This window comes from Meriones unguiculatus, chromosome 11, assembly GCF_030254825.1.
Source record: "Meriones unguiculatus strain TT.TT164.6M chromosome 11, Bangor_MerUng_6.1, whole genome shotgun sequence".
In the NCBI taxonomy this organism is placed as follows: domain Eukaryota; kingdom Metazoa; phylum Chordata; class Mammalia; order Rodentia; family Muridae; genus Meriones; species Meriones unguiculatus.
Window position 1 is genome coordinate 2,617,185 of NC_083359.1, and position 25,275 is coordinate 2,642,459.

At 57.3% G+C, this 25,275-nt stretch overlaps 1 protein-coding gene across 1 annotated transcript in view; it reads left to right on the plus strand.

Annotated features, from left to right (window-relative positions):
• Dnah2 (dynein axonemal heavy chain 2) overlaps positions 1 to 25,275 on the plus strand; it is a 110,009-nt gene that overhangs the window by 58,555 nt on the left and 26,179 nt on the right. The window contains exons 27-51 of the mRNA XM_060365002.1: positions 1,087 to 1,243; positions 1,358 to 1,440; positions 1,539 to 1,719; positions 2,014 to 2,152; positions 5,223 to 5,440; positions 5,655 to 5,756; positions 6,276 to 6,401; positions 6,644 to 6,754; positions 7,089 to 7,277; positions 7,568 to 7,671; positions 8,035 to 8,224; positions 8,675 to 8,855; positions 10,484 to 10,611; positions 10,937 to 11,089; positions 11,282 to 11,407; positions 17,906 to 18,124; positions 18,362 to 18,479; positions 18,574 to 18,710; positions 19,638 to 19,775; positions 20,030 to 20,188; positions 23,068 to 23,220; positions 23,408 to 23,499; positions 23,784 to 23,982; positions 24,208 to 24,432; positions 24,840 to 24,944. Coding sequence (XP_060220985.1) covers positions 1,087 to 1,243; positions 1,358 to 1,440; positions 1,539 to 1,719; positions 2,014 to 2,152; positions 5,223 to 5,440; positions 5,655 to 5,756; positions 6,276 to 6,401; positions 6,644 to 6,754; positions 7,089 to 7,277; positions 7,568 to 7,671; positions 8,035 to 8,224; positions 8,675 to 8,855; positions 10,484 to 10,611; positions 10,937 to 11,089; positions 11,282 to 11,407; positions 17,906 to 18,124; positions 18,362 to 18,479; positions 18,574 to 18,710; positions 19,638 to 19,775; positions 20,030 to 20,188; positions 23,068 to 23,220; positions 23,408 to 23,499; positions 23,784 to 23,982; positions 24,208 to 24,432; positions 24,840 to 24,944 — 3,733 coding nt within the window. The remainder of the gene's footprint in view (positions 1 to 1,086; positions 1,244 to 1,357; positions 1,441 to 1,538; positions 1,720 to 2,013; positions 2,153 to 5,222; positions 5,441 to 5,654; positions 5,757 to 6,275; positions 6,402 to 6,643; positions 6,755 to 7,088; positions 7,278 to 7,567; positions 7,672 to 8,034; positions 8,225 to 8,674; positions 8,856 to 10,483; positions 10,612 to 10,936; positions 11,090 to 11,281; positions 11,408 to 17,905; positions 18,125 to 18,361; positions 18,480 to 18,573; positions 18,711 to 19,637; positions 19,776 to 20,029; positions 20,189 to 23,067; positions 23,221 to 23,407; positions 23,500 to 23,783; positions 23,983 to 24,207; positions 24,433 to 24,839; positions 24,945 to 25,275) is intronic.

Consider the following 25,275-nt stretch of genomic DNA (forward strand, 5'->3'; position numbering starts at 1 on the left):
CTAGGCTGAGGCCAGCCGCACCGTGGCTGCGGTCAGCGTGGGGCTCGTGTGTCCGGGCTGCCGCTCTCTTCCAGCTTCTGTCGCTGTCCTGGGTTGTCCTTGGCCTCTTCCCTCATGCCTCTCTCTGTCTCCTCCTGCCTCTATTAGAGCTAAGCCTTTTTGTTTTCACTTAAAAAAAAAAAAAGCTTTATTTTGTTGTAGCCAAAATGGTTTTTGCCTTTGAGCCTAGTTTAAGAAGGCTTTTTCAGGGGCTGGAGAGATGGCTCAGTAGTTAAGAGTGCTGGCTGCTCTTCCAGAGGATCCAGGGTTCAATTCCCGCCACCCACATAGCAGCTCACGACTGTCTGTAACTCTAGATCCAGGGGATCCGACACCCTCACAGAGACATCCATGCAGGCAAAGCACTGATGCACATAAAAAGATGAATCTTAAGAAAGAGGAAGCGCTCCCTGTTTCAAAGTCCCAGACACTTTGAGTCTTCCGATACCGTTTCCAGGAGTTCATTCGATGGCAGAGGATGGCAAGCAGGTGGGGACAGCGTTAACTGTGTCTAAGTCAGAGCGCGTTCAGGAGAAGCCCGTTTTGGTTCGGCATGTCTCTGCTGCCCCAGTTTGGCAGTGCTTTACCCCTGGGATTACGAGTGTCAGTCTAACCCAGCGTCTGGATTTGTGAGCTGTGGAGGCTCCGTAACGTTCGCGTGCAGAGGAGAGAGCAGCACCTCCCAGCATGGAGTGCTCCTGAGTCACAGAACCGCGGGAGCCCTCTCAGCCCCGCGTGTGACCGTCACGGAGTGACCATCACAGACCGCCTGCCTTAGCTCCCTCTCCAGAGAGTCGGCTCCTGGAGGGCGCCACGTCCACCTCTGTCACGGTGCTAAGACTGCACCTTCCGGCCGGAATGGTCGCGTTCCAATGGGAAGAAGCGAGAGGAGGGCTTTTTTTAAGGCCATGCTAGGTGTGGAGGGCCGAGCATGACACACGCTAAGCAGGAGACTTAGTCCCACTGGCAAGCCCAGGGCTGACCGTGACGCCTGCGGGCAGCCCCGAGCCGGCCTTGAGGTGACACACTCCCTGCCCCGGGCGGCAGGCACTGGGACCAGGTCAAAGAAGAGGTCCAGAGGGAGTTCAACCAGGAGTCGGAGAGCTTCACCTTGGAGGAGATCGTGAAGATGGGCATGGACCAGCATGTGGAGAAGATCTCGGAGATCTCTGCCTCCGCCACCAAAGAGCTGGCCATAGAGGTGGTACGCTGATGCCCCCACCCGCAGCCTGCCGGCGTCGAGGGCCCCTCCCGAGCCCCTCTCAGCCACTGCGGACGGGGTGCCGATTGCTCTGTCCCCCCCAATCTCTCTTCACAGGGATTACAGAACATCGCCAAAACCTGGGATGTGACTCAGCTAGACATAGTGCCCTACAAAGACAAGGGCCACCACCGCCTCAGGTAGGGGGGCTCCCGGGGGGCGGCGCTCGGGACCCCAGCTGCAGAGGAGGGGCTACGGCCCTGGCAAAGCGGCAGTGACGTCGAGCCTCTGGCCCCAGGGGGACGGAAGAAGTGTTCCAGGCCCTGGAGGACAACCAGGTGGCGCTGTCGACCATGAAGGCCTCTCGGTTCGTGAAGGCCTTTGAGAAGGATGTGGACCACTGGGAGCGCTGCCTCTCCCTCATTCTGGAGGTCATCGAGATGGTCCTCACGGTGCAGCGCCAGTGGATGTACCTGGAGGTCAGAGCCCATGCCCCCGGTCCCTCGCCCTGCTTGAGAGCTTCGCTATGCCTGGAGCCTCGATACTGGCCTGGGTCCTCCCACCTCTGCCTCTTCTCCCACCCAGCAAGCCTTCGCTCCTCCAGGTTCCGTTTCCCTTGGGGGCCCTATCCTGAACCCCCAGTTCCAGCTTTCCCTCCAGACCTCGGGCACCTTGCTGGTGCCCAGCTTCTGCTCACCGCTGACCTGGGAGCACGCAGGGGGAGGGCGCGGGGAGGGAGAGGCACCTCTCATCCCGACCCCACGGCCCCTCAGAACATCTTCATTGGAGAAGACATCCGCAAGCAGCTGCCCAGCGAGTCAGCCCTGTTTGACCAGGTCAACAACAACTGGAAAGCCATCATGGACCGGATGAGCAAGGACAACAACGCTCTGCGAAGCACCCACTACCCAGGCAAGACCTCCGCAGGCCCTGCTGGGAAGCCCCATGGTGGCTTAGAGTGTGGGCTACGGAGTCAGCCTGGGGTTCAGAACCCACCCGAGGCTTTCCAGGTCGCTGTCATGGCAGTGTCTGTGAGGGCCTGCGAAGGAGCAGTGGCCCTCAGTACGGTAGGGAGGGCTGGGTTAGCAGCACTGTTCTCAGCAGCCCTGACTGGAAACTGCCATCTGTAGCTGAGTCACCGCGATGGCGTTCGCGGAAGCCGTCCAGGTAAATGGACTCACAGAGCCACAAGGACGGTGACCACGTGGGGCGAGCCCCTGGGCCACGGGTTCTGAATCCTGTGACAGCTAGGAGTCACCTGAAGACCAACAACCTACAGACCCCAGACATGCTTGAAGGCGTGGGGGTGTCTCAGGGCCCACACCCACGATGTTGGTGCTTTCTGCCCAAGGACAGAACCGGGGCACCATGGGGAAAACCCCAAGGGGCAGGGATGTGAACTGGGAGGAAACTAAGACTTACAAACGTGAATGCATCTTGTTCAGAACCTTAAACTGGCCTTTGTGGTAGAGGTTTTTGTTTTGTTTTCTTTTCTTTTCTTTTCAAGTCAGGGTTTCTCTATGTAGTTCTGGCTGTTCTGGACTTGCTTTGTAGACCAGGCTGGCCTCCAACTCAGAGATCCGCTGCCTCTACCTCCCTGAGTGCTGGGATTACAGGCGTGCACCACCACCCGGCTCTCTGTCTCTGTCTCTGTCTTTCTCTCTTTCTCTCTCTCTCTTTCTTCCTTCCTTCCTGTCTTCCTTCCTTCCTTCCTGTCTTCCTCCCTCCCTCCTTCCCTCCCTTCCTTCCTTTCTTCCTTCCTTCCTTCCTTCCTTCCTTCCTTCCTTCCTCCCTCCCTCCCTCTCTCCTTCCCTTTCTGTCTTCCTGTCTTTTTTCTGGATAGTCCTCTGACTCTTACAGTCTTTCTGGCCCCTCTTCTGCAATGCTCCCTGAGCCTCAGGGGAAAGAGTGTTTTTTAGATATATCTGTTGGACCTGGGTTCCTCAGCTCCTCATGTTAACTGGTTGTGTTTTTCTATCGTGGTTTCTGTCCATTGCAAAGAGAAGTTTGACTGATGAGCGAGGATGTAAGAACAGGTGTTTGTGGACTGTTGGGGCTTACGGCTGTATGGCAGATCAGTGGCGGTGGACTCTCCTCCAGTAACCACGGCTTCCCCAGCTGGGTGGGAGTTACCTGGTTTCCAGTGCCAGCCACGGCCTCCCTGTTGTTGCTTGTGTCTTCAGTCTGGTTAGCTGCAGGTTACCAGCAAGATGTGCACACCAGCACGGCAGCCACAGGGTCACTGTGCCACACTGTCATTAATGTGGTTCACAGGCACTGGAGCTGGGTAGAACTGTTGGTTCCTTCTTTCCTTTGGACGCCTGCATGAGGCTTCCTGGTACCATGGAAGCTAGTCCTCGGGTCATTCTGGTCAGTTCCAGGTCAGGGGTCTCTCTCTGGGCCCCGTTTCTGAAGCACATGTCTTCAGCAGTAAGGACTCGCCCCCTGTCTCTTGAGAGTAACCATTCTATGTGTAGGGGTAACCATCCTACCTACAGGATAACCATTCTACGTATGGGGTAACCATCCTACCTACAGGGTAACCACCCTACCTACAGGATAACCATTCTACCTATGGGGTAACCACCCTACCTACAGGGTAACCATTCTACGTATAGGGGTAACCATCCTACCTACAGGGTAACCATTCTACCTATGGGGTAACCACCCTACCTACAGGGTAACCATTCTACGTATAGGGGTAACCACCCTACCTACAGGGTAACCACCCTACCTACAGGGTAACCATTCTACGTATAGGGGTAACCATCCTATCTACAGGGTAACCACCCTACCTACAGGGTAACCACCCTACCTACAGGGTAACCATTCTACGTATAGGGGTAACCATCCTATCTACAGGGTAACCACCCTACCTACAGGGTAACCACCCTACCTACAGGGTAACCACCCTACCTGTGGGGTAACCATCCTACCTACGGGGTAACCATCCTACCTACAGGGTAACCATTCTACTTACAGGATAACCATCCTACCTACAGGATAACCATTCTACGTATAGGGGTAACCACCCTACCTACAGGGTAACCATCCTACCTACAGGGTAACCACCCTACCTACAGGGTAACCATTCTACCTATAGGGTAACCATCCTACCTACAGGGTAACCACCCTACCTACAGGGCAACCATCCTACCTACATGGTAATTATCCTACCTACAGGATAACCATTCTACCTACAGGGTAACCACCCTACCTACAGGGTAACCATTCCACCTATGGGGTAACCATCCTACCTACAGGATAACCATCCTACCTACAGGGTAACCATTCTACCTATAGGGTAACCATCCTACCTATGTGGTTAACCATTTTATCTATGGGTGTAACCATTATACCCACGGGTGTAACCATTCTACCTGCGTGTGGTAACCACCTACCTCTCGGGGTAACCAAGAGTAATAGTAACAGGCTGCAGAGTATGGGAGTCTCTTGGACAGCCCTGGCTTTGTGGCGGGTCTTAACTGCTATTTCACCAGCAAAGAGGTCAAAATTCAATGATGCTGATAGAGTGCTTGTGAGCTAAAGACTTCTAAAGTGATGGCCCTCTGCCTCCTGGCCCGGTGCCCTCTGCTGAGTCACAGTTGCTTTCACGCTGTGCCTGTGATGCGACTTTAATGTTTGGCTTGTCGGATTGTGTAAACTGCAGAATAACTTGTAATTTTCTAGGAACTCTTGCTCTGAACAGTGAAGTTCCAAGCCCTTGGGCATAAGGGGACTATTGTTCCAAAGGCTGGTGAGAAGTGGAGTCAGCTCATGTGGTGCATGATTAATGATGTGTGAGCTCGCCGTGTGTAAGAACGTGTAATGGTAAATGAAGAGCGTGGGATAAGCATGCAGAGGAACTGGGGATACTTCCTGGTCTCCAGAGCCCTTGTGATGCTCTGGTCCTTGGCCCCACGGGCCAGGTGGGGAGAGCAGAACTGTCGGGGCCGAGCGTTATTCACCCCCTTCTCCCCAGAGCTCCTGGAGACACTGATAGGAATGAACACCATCCTGGAAGACATCCAGAAGTCTCTGGACATGTACTTGGAGACCAAGCGTCATGCATTTCCCCGCTTCTACTTCCTGTCCAATGATGACCTGCTCGAGATTCTGGGCCAGTCCCGTAACCCAGAAGCTGTGCAGCCACATCTCAAAAAATGCTTTGACAACATCAAAATGCTGAAAATCCAAAAGGTGACGGAGCTGGCCGTGATGGCCGTGAGGGTAGGGAGGAGTGGGGATGCCGAGGTCTGAGGCTTTGGAAGGCCCATCAGTTAATGACTGCACATCCTCATAGAGCTTCCCAGAACTGTTGAGAGGAGGGAGGGAAGCAGTTACCTTTGATGGGCTCGGAACCTCCGGAAGGGTCTGGGGTGAGGCTGTGGCACAGAGCTTGTCTCTTGTCCAGGCTGGGGCCACCAGCAGCAAGTTTGAAGCATTAGGAATGTTCTCCGGCGATGGCGAATACGTCGACTTCCTCCACTCGGTGCTTCTAGATGGAGCTGTGGAGGTGAGTGCTCCCCAGGGCCTTAGAATCACACTGTCTTTCCGGTAGACAGTTTGCTTGGCCACGCCCGTAATCCCAGCACTCAGGAGGCAGAGGCCGGCGGGTCCCTGGGGTAGAGGCCAGCCTGGTCTACAGAGTCAGTTCCAGGGCAGCCACTCTGAAACTCTGTCTTGAAAAACAAAACAAAACAACAACGAAAGAAGAGTGAAGGAAAGAGAGAAAGAAAGTTTGTTTTGCTCCATGAGGAGAGGACATTTCCGTGAAGGGAGAGGAGCTTGCTTTGCAGTTGCTGTTTTGTCAGTCGCTCATGTTCTTGACATCTGTCATCTCTCCATCAACTCGAGTTCCGGACCAGTGCTCTGACCCTCTCCTCGTGCCTCCCTTTCCTTCAGAGACCTCTGCCAGCTACTGTCCCCTACACTTCTCCTGGGTCCTCAGCCCTCTGCAGTCATTTCCCCTGTGCCTCCTCTGGGGGGGGCGGGGGTGCTCAGCCTCTGAGCCTGTGTCATTTGCCCTCCTCAGTCCTGGCTTTCTGAAGTGGAGCGGGCCATGAGGACAACCCTTCGGGACCTGCTTCGGAGCTGCCGCTTGGCCCTCAAGAAGTTCCTCAACAAGAGGGACAAGTGGGTGAAAGACTGGGCTGGCCAGGTGAGCCGAGCCGCCGGGGGATGGCGGAGCTGGCAGCGTGTGGGAACACAGAGCACACAGACGGCAGAGGCTCACAGCAGGGGCTTCCCGCTCCCCCTCTGGGGCCCTCACACCCTGGGCGCCACCCTCCGGGGCCCTCGAGGCCCAGCAGTTCTGGGTTCCAGAAGAGGCTGGAGCCCACGGGCTGGGCTGCGTAGGTGGCTAAAGGCAGAGCCTGGAGTCAGCTTCTGTACCCACCTCAGATGGTCATCGCCGCCAGCCAGATCCAGTGGACTGCCGACGTCACCAAGTGCCTGATGACAGCCAAGGAGCGCTCAGACAAGAAGATCCTCAAGGTCATGAAGAAGAAGCAGGTGGGGAGCTCTGCAGGGTTGGGGTTGTGAATTGTGCTGAACTGGTCCGAGCAGGCTGGGCGGGGGCGCGCGCGGAGCGGAGCTGGCTCCCGAGTGGATGAGTGGACGGTGGGTACGGGGATCGCGGAGCGGAGCTGGCTCCCGAGTGGATGAGTGGACGGTGGGTACGGGGATCGCGGAGCGGAGCTGGCTCCCGAGTGGACGGTGGATACGGGGATCGCGGAGCGGAGCTGGCTCCCGAGTGGACGGTGGATACGGGATTCCAGCATCGGGCGGCAGCACCGGTTGGCAGCGGTTGGTGCCCTTCAGCCCCGTCCTTGTCGCCATTCCACAGGTGTCGATACTCAACAAGTATTCGGAAGCCATCAGGGGGAACCTGACCAAGATCATGAGGCTTAAAATTGTGGCTCTGGTGACCATAGAGATCCACGCCCGCGACGTGCTGGAGAAGCTGTACAAGAGCGGCCTCATGGACGTCAACGCCTTTGACTGGCTCAGCCAGCTCCGCTTCTACTGGGAGAAGGTGGCGGGCGCTGCCCCTTGGCCCAAACCGCCGCAGCCAGGGCGCCCTGCAGGCTCCCCAGTCCCCCGCCCTCACAGCTTACTCCTCACCCCCGCCCGGGAGGGACGGTCCTCCCGGGCCACTCGTGGGGCCCAGCTCCCTCGGAGAGTCGGGCGGGGAACAGTGTGGCGCCCGCCCTCTGTCTGGCCCTGAAGCCCTCCGTTAACTCAGAAGCCCCCAGCGCCCCGACGCCGTGGGTACCCACCTCCACCCTTCCTCCTACCCTAAGCCCGGCCTGTCCCGTTGTTCAGGACGTGGATGACTGTATGATCCGCCAGACCAACACACAGTTCCAGTACGGCTACGAGTACTTGGGGAACTCCGGCCGGCTGGTCATCACGCCGCTGACGGACAGGTCTGCTGCGGGGGGGGGGGGGAGGGCGCTGGGGGGGAGGGGTGCCAGGTCCACCCAGCCACGCCCACGTCCTCAGATGTTACATGTCATTGACTGCTGTGGGGGTGGGGTGGGGGGTGAGTGCTGGGGGCTGCGGGGTGCCGGGTCCACCCAGCCACGCCCACGTCCTCAGATGTTACATGTCATTGACTGCTGTGGGGGTGGGGTGGGGGGTGAGTGCTGGGGGCTGCAGGGTGCCGGGTCCACCCAGCCACGCCCACGTCCTCAGATGTTACATGTCATTGACTGCTGTGGGGGTGGGGTGGGGGTGAGTGCTGGGGGCTGCGGGGTGCCAGGTCCACCCAGCCACGCCCACGTCCTCAGATGTTACATGACGCTGACCACGGCGCTGCACCTTCACCGCGGCGGCTCCCCCAAAGGCCCGGCGGGCACTGGGAAGACGGAAACCGTCAAGGACCTGGGCAAAGCCCTGGGCATCTACGTCATTGTGGTCAACTGCTCCGAGGGCTTGGACTACAAGTCCATGGGGAAGATGTACTCGGGGCTGGCGCAGGTCAGTGCCCGTCACGCCACGGCCCTCCACACCCCTTAGCCCGAAGGCGGCTGCGGCCCGAGTCAGGCTCGCCAAAGCGGCTGCAACCCGAGCCAGGCTCGCCCAGGCAGCCCTGCACAATACAGGGAGCCCCCCTCGGCGCCTGCAAGCCCTGCTCACACACGTTAAACAGCGCGACGGACGCTGCCCGGCACCCAGGAGCTGCTGGGGCTCACAAGCTCCAGCCCACGGGTGCTCTAGCCTCCCCGAGCCGCAAGCCCTGCCGCTGCCGCCCTGCACCTCCACCTCGGGCTGCCCCCCCTTCCCGCACCCCCACTCTCACCTCAGGCCGCCCCCCTCCTCGCACCTCGGGCCATCCTCTCTCCCTCCCCCCACCTCAGGCCGTCCTCTCTCCTGCACCCCTCCTCCCCCCTCCCTTCCCACACCTCGGACCACCCCCTCCCTCCACAGACAGGGGCCTGGGGCTGCTTTGACGAGTTCAACCGCATCAACATCGAGGTGCTGTCCGTGGTGGCGCAGCAGATCCTGTCCATCCTCTCCGCCCTGACCGCCAACCTCAGCCGCTTCTACTTCGAGGGCTTTGAGATAAACCTGGTGTGGTCCTGTGGGATCTTCATCACCATGAACCCCGGTAGGGGGCGGGGCCAGGGCCTCGAGGCCGCGGTGGGGGTGGTGGGAGAATTGGGGATCAATAGGGATCAGTACTGACCGAAGACCATGTCAGGCAGCTGTCCCTGCTGGGACCGACCCCCCCGAGGAGGATGTGCTTTAAGGGAGGAAAGGGCGCTTCAGTCCCACGGCCTCACCCACGGCTTCACCCATGGCCCGCCGTCCGTGAGGGCGAGGCAGGGCACCACGGAGGGGTGACCGTGGAGAAGAGAGGGAAGAGGGATGGGGAGAGGGAGACAGTCACTGGGGAGGGGGGGACAATCACCGCTTCGTGGCTGTACTCTGGGACTTAGTTCCTTCAGGTAGGCCGCCCCTTCTAAAGCAGCAGCTAGAAACAGCCCTGTGATGAGGTCCGGCTCCTTGTGAGCTAACGGCCTCCAGAAGACTCTACCTCCCAACCTTTGCTTTAGGAACAAAGCCTTTAGGGGACATTTCAGATCCAAATTTCAGCAACAAGGCAGAGAAGGGGATCAGGAAAGGAGAGGAGGGGCACGCTTCCTGTCCTCCCGATGGGCTTGATGCCTTAGTGTCTGGACGGAGCCCTGGTCTTTGAAGGCAGAGCCACTTTCCCTGATGGGCTAGGCCCCTGCTCTGCCGCCTGTCCCTTTGGGAAATGAAAGGCTCCCGTGTATGGAGTTGCAGCCTCAGGGCTATAATAGATGGGGCCAGACTGGGACAGGCTGCTCCTGAGGCAGGTTTTATATACAAAAAGCCCGTAACTGAGCAGCAACCAGGTGACAAAACTGTAACCAGGTGTAGGAAGCAACGCTGTCATCTGACCAGAGACAGAGGCTTCTAACTGGCCTTTGGTTTGACTGAGGGCTGAAGTGTCCAGGTAACAAAGTATACAAAGTTTAAGAAATGAAACCAGGGGCTGGAGAGATGGCTCCGAGGTTAAGAGCACTGTTTGCCCTTCCAGAGGTCCTGAGTTCAATTCCCAGCAACCACATGGTGGCTCACAGCCATCTATAATGAGATCTGGTGCCCTCTGCTGGCATTCAGGCGTACATGAAGACAGAACACTGTATACATAATAAAATAAATAAATCTTAAGAAAATGAAATCTTAATTTTGGGCTGGAGAGATGGCTCAGTGGTTAAGGGCACTGTCTGCTTCTAAAGGACCCGGGTTCAATTCCCAGCACCCACATGGCAGCTAACCAAGGGATCTGACATAATGCACATAAAATAATGCACATAAAATAAAATAAATTTTAAAAAAGAACTTAAATTAAAAAAAAAAAAATGAAATGAAACCACAGACACAAAGTCAAAATGGAGACCCGGAAGGATGCCACCTTGGAGCTAGAGCCAGGGAGAAAGTTAGGGTTGGGGTAAGGGCTGGGCAGTGGGCCTTGGGGAGAGGCTCTGAAGGTCAGGCTGTCCGCAGTTAGGGTTGGGGTAAGGGCCAGGCAGTGGGCCGTGGGGAGAGGCTCTGAAGGTCGGGCTGTCCGCAGTTAGGGTTGGGGTAAGGGCCAGGCAGTGGGCCTTGGGGAGAGGCTCTGAAGGTCAGGCTGTCCGCAGTTAGGGTTGGAGTAAGGGCCAGGCAGTGGGCCGTGGGGAGAGGCTCTGACGGTCGGGCTGTCCGCAGGCTACGCCGGCCGCACAGAGCTTCCAGAGAACCTCAAGTCCATGTTCCGCCCGATCGCCATGGTGGTGCCCGACTCCACGCTGATAGCGGAGATCATTCTCTTCGGGGAGGGCTTTGGCAACTGCAAGGTGAGGACCTCCCGTTAGTGTGTGTCCCCGGCCTGGTTACTCCCCGGCAGAGGAGCCTTCGGTGTGTCTCCCCGAGAACGGAGCCTTGTGGTGGGAGGTGAAGCCATGGAGCCTTGTCGGTGGGAGGTGAAGCCGGGGAGTGGGGCGGGAGGGAGGTGGGGTGTGTCGCCTCCAAGGCGCCCGCCCGTAGGCAGCAGAATCCGCAGGACCTAGAGTTGTCCGAGCTCCTTCTAGGTGCTTCCAGCCCCTGCCCGCGTTCTCGTGTGCCCAGCTGTCCCCGCACGAACGGGGGCTCGTGGGGCTGAGCTGCCGCCTCTGCGCGCAGATCCTGGCCAAGAAGGTGTACACGCTGTACTCGCTGGCCGTGCAGCAGCTGTCCCGGCAGGACCACTACGACTTCGGCCTGCGCGCCCTCACGTCCCTCCTGCGCTACGCGGGCAAGAAGCGCCGGCTGCAGCCCGACCTGTCTGACGAAGAGGTAGGCTGGGCCCGCGGCCCTCGCCCCTCTGCTCTGCTGGCACTGGCCTGGTGGCGTGGTCTCTGAAGCTCTGCAGCCGGGGGGGGGGGGGTGTTTCCATGCCCGAGGCCCCCGAGGCCCCACCCGCTTTGTCCCCGCGTCACCTGACTGCTGTGTGCGGCTGGGGGCAGACTCTGGACTGGCCCCGTGCAGGTCCTGCTGCTGTCCATGAGGGACATGAACATCGCCAAGCTGACCTCCGTGGACGTGCCCCTGTTCAACGCCATCGTGCAGGACCTCTTCCCCAACATCGAGCTGCCGGTCATCGACTATGGCAAGGTATTTGCCTTCTTCCCTTTTCTTCCTTTCTCTGTCTTTCTCCTTCCTTCCTTCCTTCCTTCCTTCCGTCCGTCCGTCCTTCTGTCCGAGACAGGGTTTCTCTGTGAAGCCATGCTGTCCTGGACTCACTGTGTGCCTCAAACTCACGGAGGTCCTCCTGCCTTCCCCTCCCCAGGCACTGGGGTTAAAGGCGTGCGCCACTGCGCCCGGCTTAGAACAAACAAACATCATTTTGATTTTGTTTGTTTGCGTGGAGGTCGGAGGACAGTTTACCGGGCGGTTCTCCCTTCCACCAGGTGGGTCCGGGGTTAGACTCCGATCGGCAGGCTTGGCTGCAGGTGCCTGCACTCACCGAGGTACTTGCTGGCCCAGCATTTACGCCTTGATCTCATGTGTGACCTCGCATCTGGGAACAGGAAGTATGAATCCGCGAGCTTCATTCACACTTTCACCCTTTACCAGGTGTGACTGAGTAACACAGCCCCTGCTGTTTGCCCCTGCTGGACACAGGCAAACAGCTTCCTCTCTGCCCCACGTCCCGCAGGCTTACCCGCCCACCTTGCTCTCTGCTCCACCACTCCCTGGCTCACTAACTGCATTTATCTGTTTATTCGGAGACAGGGTGTCACTATGTAGCCCTGGCTGACCTGGAAGGTCCCGTGTAGACAAGGCTGCCTCATGTTCACGGGGATTGGCTTGCCTCTGCCTCCCCCTGGACCACCACGTGAGGCCCAGGTCAACTTGTACTCAGCAGATCCTTGAGGTCACTGGCTGTTGAGCCCCGCTGCTGCCCCTTGGTGGGAATTTTGAGGAGAGTTCCCTGGACTGTGGAGCGTGAGAGCAGGGCAGCGGGGAGGTGCGCCGTGTTGGTCCACGTGCTCTGAGCTGTCTTTTCAGCTGAAACGGCCAAAATGCTGGATTAAAGCACTAGGGGGGAAAAAACAGAAAACAAAAAACAAAAAACAAAAACATTGTTTTTAGTGCCTTGCTACAATGGCAAGAATTCCAGGGCTTTGGTGCGGGGACGGTGAGTGAGGGCCTGAGAGACCAGAAGGTTCCAATGCTGGCTTTTTTTTTTTTTTTTTTAATTTATTATTTATATACAGTATTCTGCCTGCATGTGTGCCTGCATGCCAGAAGAGGGCACCAGATCTCATTATAGAGGGTTATGAGCCACCATGTGGTTGCTGGGAGTTGAACTCAGGACCTTTGGATGTACAGCCAGTGCTCTTAACCTCTGAGCCATCTCTCCAGCCCCCCAATGCTGGCTTTTTATCCATGGGAATTCAGTCCAAGGCACCAGGGATAGGAAGGGAAGAGCCCACGCGTGGCTCCGGAACGGAAAGCCCACGGCTATAGAAGAATCGTCTGCAGGTGCAGGCTGTCAATCGACAGGGAACGACAAATCACATCATGGAAAGACATGTTCAGAAAAGACAGACACGGGCTCGTCCAGGATCCGCCGGCAGGGCAAAGCCTTCAGCTCAGCCTCAGTTAATCATGTAGCTTGTCAGTGCCCCCACGTGGCTGGCAGAAGTGAAGGGAGGAGCGAAGGCCCAGCTCAGGTCCAGAGGAACACATGCCGAAGCCAGCACAAGCCAAGAGGGCAGCGCAGGCCTGAGCGTGGGTGGGCACCGCAGAGCAAGGGCCACAGAGCGGCCACCGTTTGTGCAAGCTTCAGATAACGGAAGTCCAAGAGAAGACTCTGCAGATAGCCATCTTAACAGTCTCGAGGAAATAAGAGATAGACTTTAAGCAAACTGTAGTGGATAGTTTTTTGTTGTTGTTTTGGTTTGGTTTCGGTTTTTCGAGACAGGGTTTCTCTGTGTAGCCCTGGCTGTCCTGGACTTGCTTTGTAGACGAGGCTGGCCTCGAACTCACAGAGATCCTCCTGTCTCTGCCTCCCCGAGTGCTGAGATTACAGGCGTGTGTGACTAAGCCCAGCCAGCGAACTGCATTAGAGAAAGAGTGAGTAGAGTTTGTAGAAAGTCCTGGTCTGCTTGTGGCTGTCTGTAGTCTCAGAATTCCCAGGAGGTGGCGGCAGATAGTTTGTGAGTGCCAGACCAGCCAGACCTACACGGGGTGGGGGGTGGGGGGGACACGACAGAATGATGAGGGTACTCACTGTCCTTGTAGAGGGCCCAGCTTTAGTTCCCAGCACCCACGCGACAGCTCATGACGGCGCGTAACTCAGGTTCAGGGGACCTGTGCCTTCACAGCTTCCTGCATGCAGATGGTATGCATAAACCCATGCGCACACATGAATACAGAAACATACACAGAAAAATAATAAATATATCTTTGTTTAAAACTAAAGTTATGATAAATGGGGAAGGCAAACCAAAACTGTCAGTGATGGTGATTCAGAGGACTTCCAGCTAAGGAAAGTCAGTTATAACTCAGGGCAAGACTGGTTTCTGTTTGGCATTGGTGGCGCACGCCTGTAATCCCAGCACTTGGGGAGGCAGAGGCAGGCAGATCTCTGTGAGCTGGAGGCCAGCCTGGGCTACAAAGCAGTAGCCAGGATAGTCCAGGACAGCCAGGATTATGTAGGGAAATCTTGTCTTGAAAAACAAATAAATAAATAAATGAAATGCATGCATGGTGTCCAAAGGGCCAAGGAGGAGGAGAGGGAGACAGAGGGAGACAGCTCCCAGAGGCACTTGGCTCACCTTAGAAACAGAAGCGGAGGCAGAGAGGCGGTGTCAGCCTGACGTCTGTGGCGTCTGAGGAGAGTAGGGAGGGCTCTTGGGAGCCGGTCCAGAAGCAGGGAGGTCTCAGCCAGGGCTGGAGGTGCTCACCTGCAGTCCCCGCTTCGGAAGGCAGAGGCAGGAGGATCACCAAGTGTGCGAGATCAGTGTGGTCCACATGGGAAGTGAGAAGGCCGCCCGGAAGACTGTCTCAGAGCAGAAAAGGCTGCAGCATCTCTAACGGTCTTAGTGACTGCCTTCCTGTCTGCACATTGAAGGTGAAAGAGCGAGCGCCAAGTCCAGGGAGCAGCGGGTCTGGGCGGGAGTGCGCTGAGAGAGCATTTGCAGATTGCATGCTCAGACCTCCTGCTCTCTGTCATCTCCCAGCTTGCGGAACAGTGGCATCCAGACGGGAGACTGGGAGGATTCTCTCTGGGGAATCCTGACCCCGGCGGAAGGGCCGAAACGTGCCTGGGAGGCCAGAAGTGTTCCCCAGGACTGCTGTGCTCTCAGCCCACACCCACACTCAGGGCGTCCACTTTCTCCTCTTCTGCAGAATCTAATATAAACAGAGCTTGGGAGCAGAGGCAGGAGAACCAGGAACTCAAGGCCAGCTTTGGCTACGTGAGGAATATGTGTGAATGAGAGGAAGACCAAAGCTTCCAGAACACCTGAGAGGAGGACGTTAGATGCCAGCAGTGGGAGGGAGGAGGGAAGGGAAGAGGAGGGCACACTGAGCCAGATTCTGCAGGCAAGAGGCTTTGTTTGGTTGGTTTTGGTTTTTTTTCCAGACAGGGTTTCTCTGTGTAGCCTTGGCTGTCCTGGACTCCCTTTGTAAACCAGGCTGGCCCTGAATTCACAGAGATTCAGCTGCCTCTTGCCTCCTGGAGTGCTGGGATCACAGGCGTGCACTGCCAAGCCTGGCAGATTTTTAATTTTTTTTTTTTTTTTTTTTTTTTTTTTTTAGTCCAGGACAACAGACAGTCTGGTAAGGGTCTGAAAGAAAGGATCAGTTCTGAGGGAAGACGCAAGTTGTCTGTTTTTTAAGGCTTTCCAAGAAAAGGGGCAGCCGGGTATCTCAGGAAGCAGGCCTGGTCAGTTTGTAACCTGCAGTCCATGACACAAATGGGGGGTGGGCACATGCCATTCATGCCAGGAGTCACTCTCTTGACGGGAGATGGAGCCTAGTTAATGTGTGATCCAGACGGAACCTCCCCAACGTGCCGTGTGTGTGTGTGTGGGGGGGGGGGGGGAGGTTGTCCTTGTCTGGCTTTAGGACCTATCTACACGGTACCTGCTGGCCTGGGTTCTCTAACAAAAGAAACCCAGGTAAACAGGATGAGCAAGTGGAAACAATGGCCCAGGGAGGGGAAACTCAGAAACAAAAAACCATCATTGGCCGTCTCAGCGGGGGGGGGGGGGGGACACACCTGCAGACACAGGTGCTCGAGGGAGGATGGCAGTTTGCATCTGTGCTTTCAGGTTGGCCCGGGCCACCGAGACCCCACTCGGACTAAAACAAATGAGCCACTATCAGAACTATCAGAGAATAGAATTCTAATGAAATGCCTAAAGAAAGCACTATGGCAGAGAGGACATCAGACAAAGGGTGAAGAGATAGGATGCACAGGAAAAACCTAGGCAAGATAACGTTAGAATCACTCCAAATCCGGAAGAGAGAAAATGGAAGGTGGGTGCGCACGCCTGTGATCCGAGCACTCAAGAGGCAGAGGCAGGCGGATCTCTGTGAGTTTGAGGCCAGCCTGGTCACAAAGAGTCCACGACAGCCAGGGCTGCACAGAGAAACCCTGACTTTGGGGGCTGGGTGGGGGTGGGAATGGAGGGAAGGAGTCCCAACAGCTGAGGGAATTCACATAACCGTGGACTAAAACCACCTTCCATGTGACATTTTAAAACACCAAACAAGGAGACTGTCCCACTCGGTTTCAAGGAGGAAAAGAGCCAAGAGACAAACCACTTCAGAAAACAAAAATCTAAAATCTGTTAAAAAATGAAAGCCAAACCCGGAGGCCTCAGAGGCAAGCTTGTAAAAGAAACTGGCGGATGCAGCAGGCATTCCCAGATCCTTGACCACGGGTTTGGAGTTAGGTCGGTGATAAGCATCTTGGAGACCAGGTGAGCCTCACTGTCGCGGCCTCAGGGAAAAGTCCTCTCCATGTGTTAATGCTTGAAACTTAGAGAGCCTGAGAGAAAGCTAGGGGTCCCTGAAAGACCGAGTAGCTTTCAAGGCACCCAGCGTTACTGGAAATAGAGGCTTACTTCATGATAACAAGGGTTCCGATCCGCCAGGAAGATGGAACTGATCTAATTTGGTTGTACTTAATGATACGCACTGAGACCTGTAGCTAAATTGGCTGACTTCTGAGGAGAAACAGACAGACCCTTTGAATTGATTAGTTTCTAAAGAAATTTCGCTCACCTCTTGCCATCCCTAAAGCAAGCTTATAGAAAGAAACCATAAAAAGTAAGGGGGAAATCGTGTGGTGAGAAAATGACCAATGCACAGAAAAACATGAGAAGTATGGGCTCGTGCCTGTCATCTCGGTTCTCAGGAGGTGAGGCAGGCCAGAGGACAATCACGACTTTGAAGGTGGCCTGGGCTACATAATGGGCTAGCCTAGGCTAGCCTGGGCTATAGAGTAAGACTGTGTCTCTAAAAATAAAAATATTAGGGTGGTGGTGGCTGCACACCTTTAATCCCGAACTTGGGAAGTGGAGGCAGGAGGATCTCTGTGAGTTGGAGGCCAGCCTGGTCTACAGAGTGAGTTCCAGGACAGCCAGGGCTACACAGAGAGACCCTGTCTCCAACAGCTACAACAAAACCTGCATTTTTATGTTGCTTCTTTCTGGTGAGCACAGTTACACGGATGTCAGCATTTGAAGTGTCTAGTTAAGGAGTTGCACAACTTTCTGTAATCTAAAAGTACTTTTTTGAGTTTTTAAGGCAGGGTTCCTTCGTGTATCCTTCGGTGTCCTGGAACTCACTCTGTAGACCAGGCTGGCCTCTACCTCACAGAGATCCTCCTGCCTCGGCCTCCCGAGGGCTGGGGCTGAAGTCTCACACCACCACTGCCAGGCTAATCTAAAAGGACGTTTAAAGTTAATTTACCATTATGTGTATGTGTGTTTTGTTTACATGTGTATCTGTGTACCGTGTGTGTGTGCCTGGAGCCATAAAGGCCAAAAGGGAAGGTAGAGTCCCCTGGAATTATAAGATGGCTGTGAGCTGCCATGTGTGTGTGCTGGGAATCGAACCCGGGTCCCCTGGCAGAGCGGCCAGAGCTCTCAGCCGCTGAGCCCTCTCTCCAGCCCGGGACAGTGAGGTCTAGAGCGCGGTGAAGTTCTTTTGTTCCCAGCTGTATCTCCAGTACTTCGCACACTCACTAAACACCTGTTGAATAACGCTAAAAAATGTGCAGAGCGCCGTTAGACATTGTACACACGGAGATGGAGCTTCCAAGAGAAAATGACTCCGAAATTAGCAAGCTGAACGCTAGGAAGCCAGGCTGCCGGACCCTGGACCCGAGTGTCCTCTGCTCCACGTGTGCATGTGTGCGCGTGTGTACACGCAGAGGTCACAGTGGGACATGGGCGGGCTTGAGGCTCTCTCTCTCTCTCTCTCTCTCTCTCTCTCTCTCTCTCTCTCTCTCCTGGGGCACGGCTGCTCGCCAGCCGCCGCGGCCCGTTTCTGCCTGTGCAGCATGGCCAGGTTCTCGTGTGGGTCCTGGGATTTGAACCCTGGGCTTGCCCGGCCCGGCATGACTCACTCCCCCTGGGCTTCCCCCAGCTCCGGGACACCATCGAGCAGGAGACTCGGGAGCTGGGCCTGCAGGTCACGCACTTCACCCTCACCAAGGTCCTGCAGCTGTACGAGACCAAGAACTCCCGCCACTCCACCATGATCGTGGGCGGCACAGGCAGCAGCAAGACCACGTCCTGGAAGATCCTGCAGGCCTCGCTGACCTCGCTGTGCCGCTCCGGGGAGCCCAACTTCAACATCGTCAGGGTACGGCGGCGGGGTGGAAGCCGGGGAGGCCCGGGGAGGCCGGGGGTGGTTGGGGGTGGGGTGGAGGAGGCTGGGAGGGGGAGGCCGGGGAGGCCGGGGGTGGTTGGGGGTGGGGTGGAGGAGGCTGGGGGGGGAGGCCGGGGAGGCCTGGGGAGGCCACGGAGGCCAGGGGAGGCCCAGCAGGGACCTCAGTGTCTGGGCCAGGCACCCCATGAGTCCCGGCTGCTGTCGCCGTAGGAGTTCCCCCTGAACCCGAAGGCGCTGTCCTTGGGGGAGCTGTACGGGGAGTACGACCTGAGCACCAACGAGTGGACCGACGGCATCCTGTCCAGTGTCATGCGGGTGGCGTGCGCAGGTGCCCGCCGGGCCACAGGGCGGGAGGAGGGGAGGGGGCGCGAGGGGCACAGGGCGGAGAGGGACGCACGGCTCCCTTGTCTCTCGCCACCAAGACGAGAGGCCAGACGAGAAGTGGATCCTCTTCGACGGCCCCGTGGACACGCTGTGGATCGAGAGCATGAACTCCGTCATGGACGACAACAAAGTGCTGACTCTCATCAACGGGGAGCGCATCGCCATGCCTGAGCAGGTGCCACGCGCGGAGGGATCCTGGGCCTCCCCCCTCCCCCCTGCCTCTCCACCCCGCACCCTGGAGGCCAGCGGTGGGGTCCTGGGGAGAGCGGGCCTGGCCTTGGCCCCGGGCTCCAGGCCCGGCAGAGGAGGCAGGGGGCCCGTTGCTGCCAGGGAACAACTGTCCAGTGAAGAGCTTGATGTGTAGACATCACTGTGTAGACGCAGGCTGGCCTCGGCCTCCTTCCCTCGACTTGTGAGGTGTGGCCTTCACCTTGGGGTGCCACACCCCCTTTTCTTGACGTCCACTCCTCGCTCCCCACCTTCCTCTCTCTCTTTCATGTCTCACGTAGCCCAGGCTGGCCTATGGAAAGCCTGGGCTCCTGACCCTCCTCCCCCTGCCTCTAGTTCACAAATCCCATGGTTAACCGCACACCCGTGGCCCAATCTTTCCCTCCACGCAAGCCCGAGTGCAGTTTCCCCAAGAATAATTTCGAATAAGCTCACATTAAGTGTCCTGGTCGCTGTTCTCGTGCTGTGAGGAGACACCGGGACTCAGGCAACTGTTACAAGGAAAAGCACCTAACAGGGGCCTTGCTTACAGTCTCAGATGTTTAGTCACGGCAGAGCATGGTGGCAGGCGAGCGGGCGCTGGAGCTGAGCCTGCCCCATCCTGACCTGAAGGCAGAGAGGCAGAGAGCCCCGGCCTGGCATGGGCTTCTGAAACCTCAAAGCCCACTCCAGGGACACACCTCCTCCAGTGAGAACGTCACCAGGGCCGCACCTCCTAACCCCCAGGCCCCCTCAAGCAGCCACGCTCTGGGGGACTCCGAGTTCACATATGTGAGCCTGTGGGGACCAGTCAGAGCCCCACGGAAGGTCAGCTGCTTCTAAACCTGGGTCGTGGTGCGGTGCAGAGGTGACAGACAGTTGTCTGTCCGCTTAGGTGTCTCTCCTGTTTGAAGTGGAGAACTTGGCGGTGGCCTCCCCGGCCACCGTGTCCCGCTGCGGGATGGTCTACACAGACTATGTTGACCTGGGCTGGAAGCCTTATGTTCAGTCCTGGCTGGAAAAGAGGCCAAAGGTAAGAAGGGACCCGAGGGGGCTGGTGGTGTGTGTGTGAAGGCCTGGGGGGGCCAGGGGGCTGGATGGGGCGGGGGACCGGGGACGCCGGGGGGGTAGAGGGGGCCGGGGGTGGGGGCCGGTGGGGGCTGGGGGCCTAGGGGCTGGGGGGGCCTGGGGGGGCCGGAGGGAGGGCCTGGGGGGCTGGAGGGGGCACTGGGGAGGCCGGGGGGCCTGGGGGGTGCACAGCAGGCGAGGCCCCCGCTTGTCCCCCAGGCCGAAGTGGAGCCCCTCCAGCGCATGTTTGACAAGTTCATCAACAAGATGCTGAGCTTCAAGAAGGACAACTGCAACGAGCTGGTGCCCGTGCCCGAGTACAGCGGCATCATCTCGCTCTGTAAGCTCTACTCCGTCCTGGCCACGCCCGAGAATGGGGTAAGCAGGGCTGGGAGGGCGGGGGGGACAGCCAAGAGGCCCCTCCAGTTTCCTACCCACACTCTGCTCCTTGGTTAGTCTCTACTTTCAAAACATAGGTAACACACACACATACACACACACACACATACATGCACACACATACATACACATACATTGGATACCATTTCTGATGAGAAGTTTTAGAAAAGTTTAGATGAATTGTTATTTCACAAATTTTTTGTTCAGTATATAATTAAAATAACTAAAATTTGCTGTTTATTTATTTAATTTTTTTTAGATGGAATCTTGCCTTAGAAATGTTTTGCATTATTTTTAACAATGTCACCAGGTAACAGAACTGTACATAGGTAAGAAGAGCAGCTAAGACCACTGACAGCTAAGTTACCCGCTATGGCCGGGGGTAGAGACAGGCACCCGTGACTACGGCGCTTGAGAGACCCAGGCAGGAGGAGCGTGAGTTCTAGGCAGCTGGGTAGTAAACTGAGCTCAAGGACGGCACGAGCTGCAGGGTGAGACCCTGCCTCAAAACAAAAGAACAAAACCCACTAGAAAAAGAAAAATGATGTGTGTGCTGGGGCACGCCTTTAATCCCCAGCACACAGCGGGCAGAGGCAGGCGGATCTCCGAGTTCAGGGCCAGCCTGGTCTACACAGTGAGTTCCAGGACAGCCAGGGCTACACAGAGAATCCCTGTAATCAAAAATTAAAAAAAAAAAAAAAAAGAACAACATTAAAAAAAAGAAAGAAGAAAGATCTGGGTGGCAACACTCTCCTTTTCTGCGTTACCCTTGACCAGTGCCGGGAAGCACAGTCCGGGACTCGGTCCTGTTGCGTCTCTCCCAGTGTGTCTGCATTCTTTGTCACTGCACTCTGGTCACGCATGGTTGCAGGAGCAGGGGCCCACTGGCTGCTGCAGGCTCCTGGGCTAGGTGCTGGCACGCTCAGGCCGCAGGGAGAGCCTGGTCGCCACCAAAGCCCTGGCTCCTCTCAGGCCAGAGACTGCCGCATGCTTTCCCGCCTTGAGGGTTGACGGGGCCAAGTCTATCAGTCTGGATTGGACAGAACCCTGTAATCCTGTCTTTACAGTTTCTGTGTATTCCTGGCTACCCCTGACCACACAGCCTCCCGGGTGCTGTGACCACAAGCGTGTGCCATCTGCGGAGGTTCATCCGCAGTCCCAAGCATCTGTCCCCAGAGCCTGTCCCCAGGAGTGGCTCAGCCCTGCTGTGGCCGTGGTGTGGCAGCTGTGGCTCTGCCTGTGGCTGTGGTGTCGCGGCGGTGGGAGCTGGCTCCTCAGCCCCCCGAAGTGTAATGGTTTTGCACGAGTGTCTGCTGTGGCGTGTCTGCATATACGTTTTCACACGTGTGTGGGTACGTGCGTGTGGAGGCCGGAGGCCGCTGTCAGGCGTGTTCCTTGATCGTCCCCTCCTCTCCCCGTCTACTGAGGGAAATAAGGCCTTTGGATTCAGCTGGTCTAGCGGCCTTGCCTGGGTCCCCTCGCGCCTGGGTTGCCGTGGCTGTACGCCCGTGGCGTTCGCAGGGTGCTGGGAGCCCGCGTGGGCCTCATGCTGCTCAGCCACACCCCCAGACCCCCACACTTCAGTTTCAACTGTGTAAGCATTGAATCCCTTTTTCCTTTCACAAACTCGGGATTTCTTTTCCCCTTTCAGATGGGGTCTGGCTGTCTGGCCTTGACCGTGGGGTCCCTGTGCCTCTTCAGTGCTGGGATTGCAGGCTGCGACACCAGGCCAGCCAAGCCTTTGCCCCTCCCAGTCTTGGTTTCTTTCCCCTCCACGGGAGAACTACTGAAGCGTGTTTGTTTGTACTGTTCCAGGGCCATTAAAAGTGCTCAGCTGGGGCTAGTGGCAGACACCTTCATTCCAGTACCTGGGAGGCAAAGGCAGGTGAATCTGGGAGTTCAAAGCCAGCTGGGTCTACGTAGGGAGTTCCAGGCCAGCCAGGGCCACACAGCGAGACCTTGTCTCAAAAACCAAACCGACCAACCAAACAAAAATGCTTGAACATAAGGCCCACAGGTGCCCACACACTCGGTCCTGACAGAAGCTAGGTTGCGGCACAGCGTGGTGGTGCCTGGAGTCTCAGCGTTCATGGCTGCGAGTTTGAGGCCGGCATGTTCCACACTGCCAGCCTCAGACCACAGAGCAAGCAAACAACAACCAGAAATGGATTTTACACAGGCAGAATGCTCATCAAAGTAAAACTGTGACGTCTCGGATTGCCATGTGCAAATGACCTCCGCTGCTTTAGCTGTTGTGAGCCGGGGCTGTTGAGAGCTGTGGCTGTTGTTGTGTATCATGGCTGCTGTGAGCCGGGGCTGTTGTGAGCTGTGGCTGTTGTGAGCTGTGGCTGTTGTTGTGTATCATGGCTGTTGTGAGCTGTGGCTGTTGTTGTGTATCATGGCTGTTGTGAGCTGTGGCTGCTGTGTGCTGTGGCTGTTGTGAGCTGTGGCTGTTGTGTACTATTCCATGGTAAATCCCACATTGTACTCTCCTTCTCTGCTGGTAGACAGGCTGTCTCCCTGAAGGCCCGTGAGGGCTTCCTCAGGGCAGGCCCGGTGTGGCCAGGCCACAGTTGTGCTCTTCTGTCTCAGCCTGGAGACAGCCCTGAGCAGCCGCAGCGATGCGGGATCCCGCATACATCCGAAGTCCATGTACAGGTCCTAGCTGACTCTGTACCTGCTAAACAGCCACAGTCTCCCACGTGGAAGTGGGTGGGAAGAAAGAGATAGAGGAGGGCAGGCTCTCTGGCTTCTCCGTGATTGCTAACACGGCCTTCTGTCTTACAGGGGTGGCTCCTGTGACCGGGAAAGCTTGTCCTCGGGCAGGGTCAGCCCTCCTGAAGCTCCTCCCTCCCCAGGTGAACCCAGCGGATTTTGAAAACCACTCCTTTATGGTGGAGATGACATTTGTGTTCAGCATGATCTGGTCTGTGTGTGCCTCTGTGGATGAGGACGGGCGCAAGAAGATTGACAGTTACCTCCGAGAGATCGAGGGCTCCTTCCCCAATAAGGTCAGGCCCTTGAGGACACTGCCCCGTTGGCCCCATCTTTCCCAGACCTGCATCTCTGGTCTTCGGCCTCTGCCTGACCTTCCACTCTGCTGCCACTCTCTTCTCTGCCTGTCAGTGTGTGAGGCCCCCTCCAGCTAGGAAGGGTTTGGAGAAAGGCCTGGTCACGTGATTCACACGCTTTTCTTAGGATACAGTCTATGAATACTACGTGAACCCCAAGATGCGGGCTTGGTCATCATTTGAGGAGAAGCTCCCCAAGAGCTGGCGCTATCCTTCAAAGTGAGAGTGGGGTGCGGGGTGCGGGGTGTGGGTGGGGCTTGGGCCTGCAGGTGGGGTGGACATGGCCAGAGTGATGGGGCAGAAGCCAGGGTGGGCTGTACCAGGAGAAAACCGAGTCCAGGGGAGGGATGGCTGGGTTTAGGACTTTGGATCTAGAGGACTTGGGACGAGGGTCCCCGGACCCAGGAAGCAGGGCTGGTGGCTGGACCCGTTAAGACCAGGAGGAAGTGAGAGCCGAGCCGGGTGGGCCCGAGGCCTCGGGACGAGGTTCCTTTCCCCTTCAGCGCCCCCTTCTACAAGATCATGGTGCCCACCGTCGACACCATCCGGTACAACTACCTTGTGAGCACCTTGGTGGCCAACCAGAACCCTGTGTTACTGGTGGGGCCCGTGGGCACGGGGAAGACCTCCATAGCCCAGAGCGTGCTCCAGTCCTTGCCCTCCAGCCAGTGGTCGGTGCTCATCGTCAACATGTCTGCGCAGGTGTGTGAGGGGGCTCGGGGTGTGAGGGGCACAGGGGTGTGAGAGGCACAGGAGTGTGAGGGGGCACAGGAGTGTGAGGGGGCACAGGTGTGTCGGGGCATGCAGGTGTGTCGGGGGTGAGGGGGTGTTGGGGTGCACAGGGGTGTCAGGCGGGAGCAGCTGGCTCCTCTCCTTGTGCCGACCCCCCCTCGTGCTCGGGTGCCTCCCCCCCCCCGGGCCCTGCAGACCACGTCCAACAACGTGCAGAGCATCATCGAGAGCAGGGTGGAGAAGCGCACCAAGGGAGTGTACGTGCCGTTCGGGGGCAAGAGCATGATCACCTTCATGGACGACCTCAACATGCCCGCCAAGGACACCTTCGGGTCCCAGCCGCCCCTGGAGCTCATCCGCCTCTGGATCGACTACGGCTTCTGGTACGACCGGCTGAAGCAGACCATCAAGCACATCCGGGTGAGCACCCGGGAGATGCCGTCCTCCTCTGCGCCGGCCCGCTGGACCGCAGGCCCAGCCCGCGCGCACACACACACACACACACACACACACACACACACACCCCGAGGCTCTCCTCACCGAGCTTGACTGTGTGGTGACCAACCGGATGGGCCTCACTCACACCCTGGCCAGCTGACCCCTCAGGCCGGCTCCTCACTCCCACAGCCCCTTCTCCTCCCCGAGGCCCTCGTCTGTGCACAGTCCCCCTGGGTTCCCGAGGCAGGGACAGTGCGGCCACGCCAGCCGGCCTGACCCTCTAACACTCGTGATGGATAATGACGCTCTGAACGTGGCACCGTGGCACCGTGCTGTCTGAGGTGGCCAGGGCCACCGTGTCCGACCCACCCTCCGTCTCGGCTCTCCAGGACATGTTCCTGATGGCTGCCATGGGCCCTCCGGGGGGTGGACGCACGGTCATCTCCCCGAGGCTGCAGAGTCGCTTCAACATCATCAACATGACCTTCCCCACGGTGAGCCCAAAGGCGTGGGGCGGGGTTGTGTGGGGCACACCATCCCGGTCCCTCGGCCTTCCCAATGCCAAGCAGAAGGGTGTGTGTACACACTTGGCTCTTTTTTTTTTTTTTTTTTAATGGTTTTTCCAGACATGGTTTCTCTCTGTAGCCCTGGCTGTCCTGGACTCACCTTGTAGCCCAGGCTGGCCTCGAACTCACAGAGATCAGCCTGCCTCTGCCTCCCAGCTGCTTACACTCTGCTCTTAATTACATATTTCCTTTAATTAAAATTAACGCCAGGCAGGTAAGGCGCCGTGGCCTTGCCTATGAGCCCCGTCCCTGTGAGCTG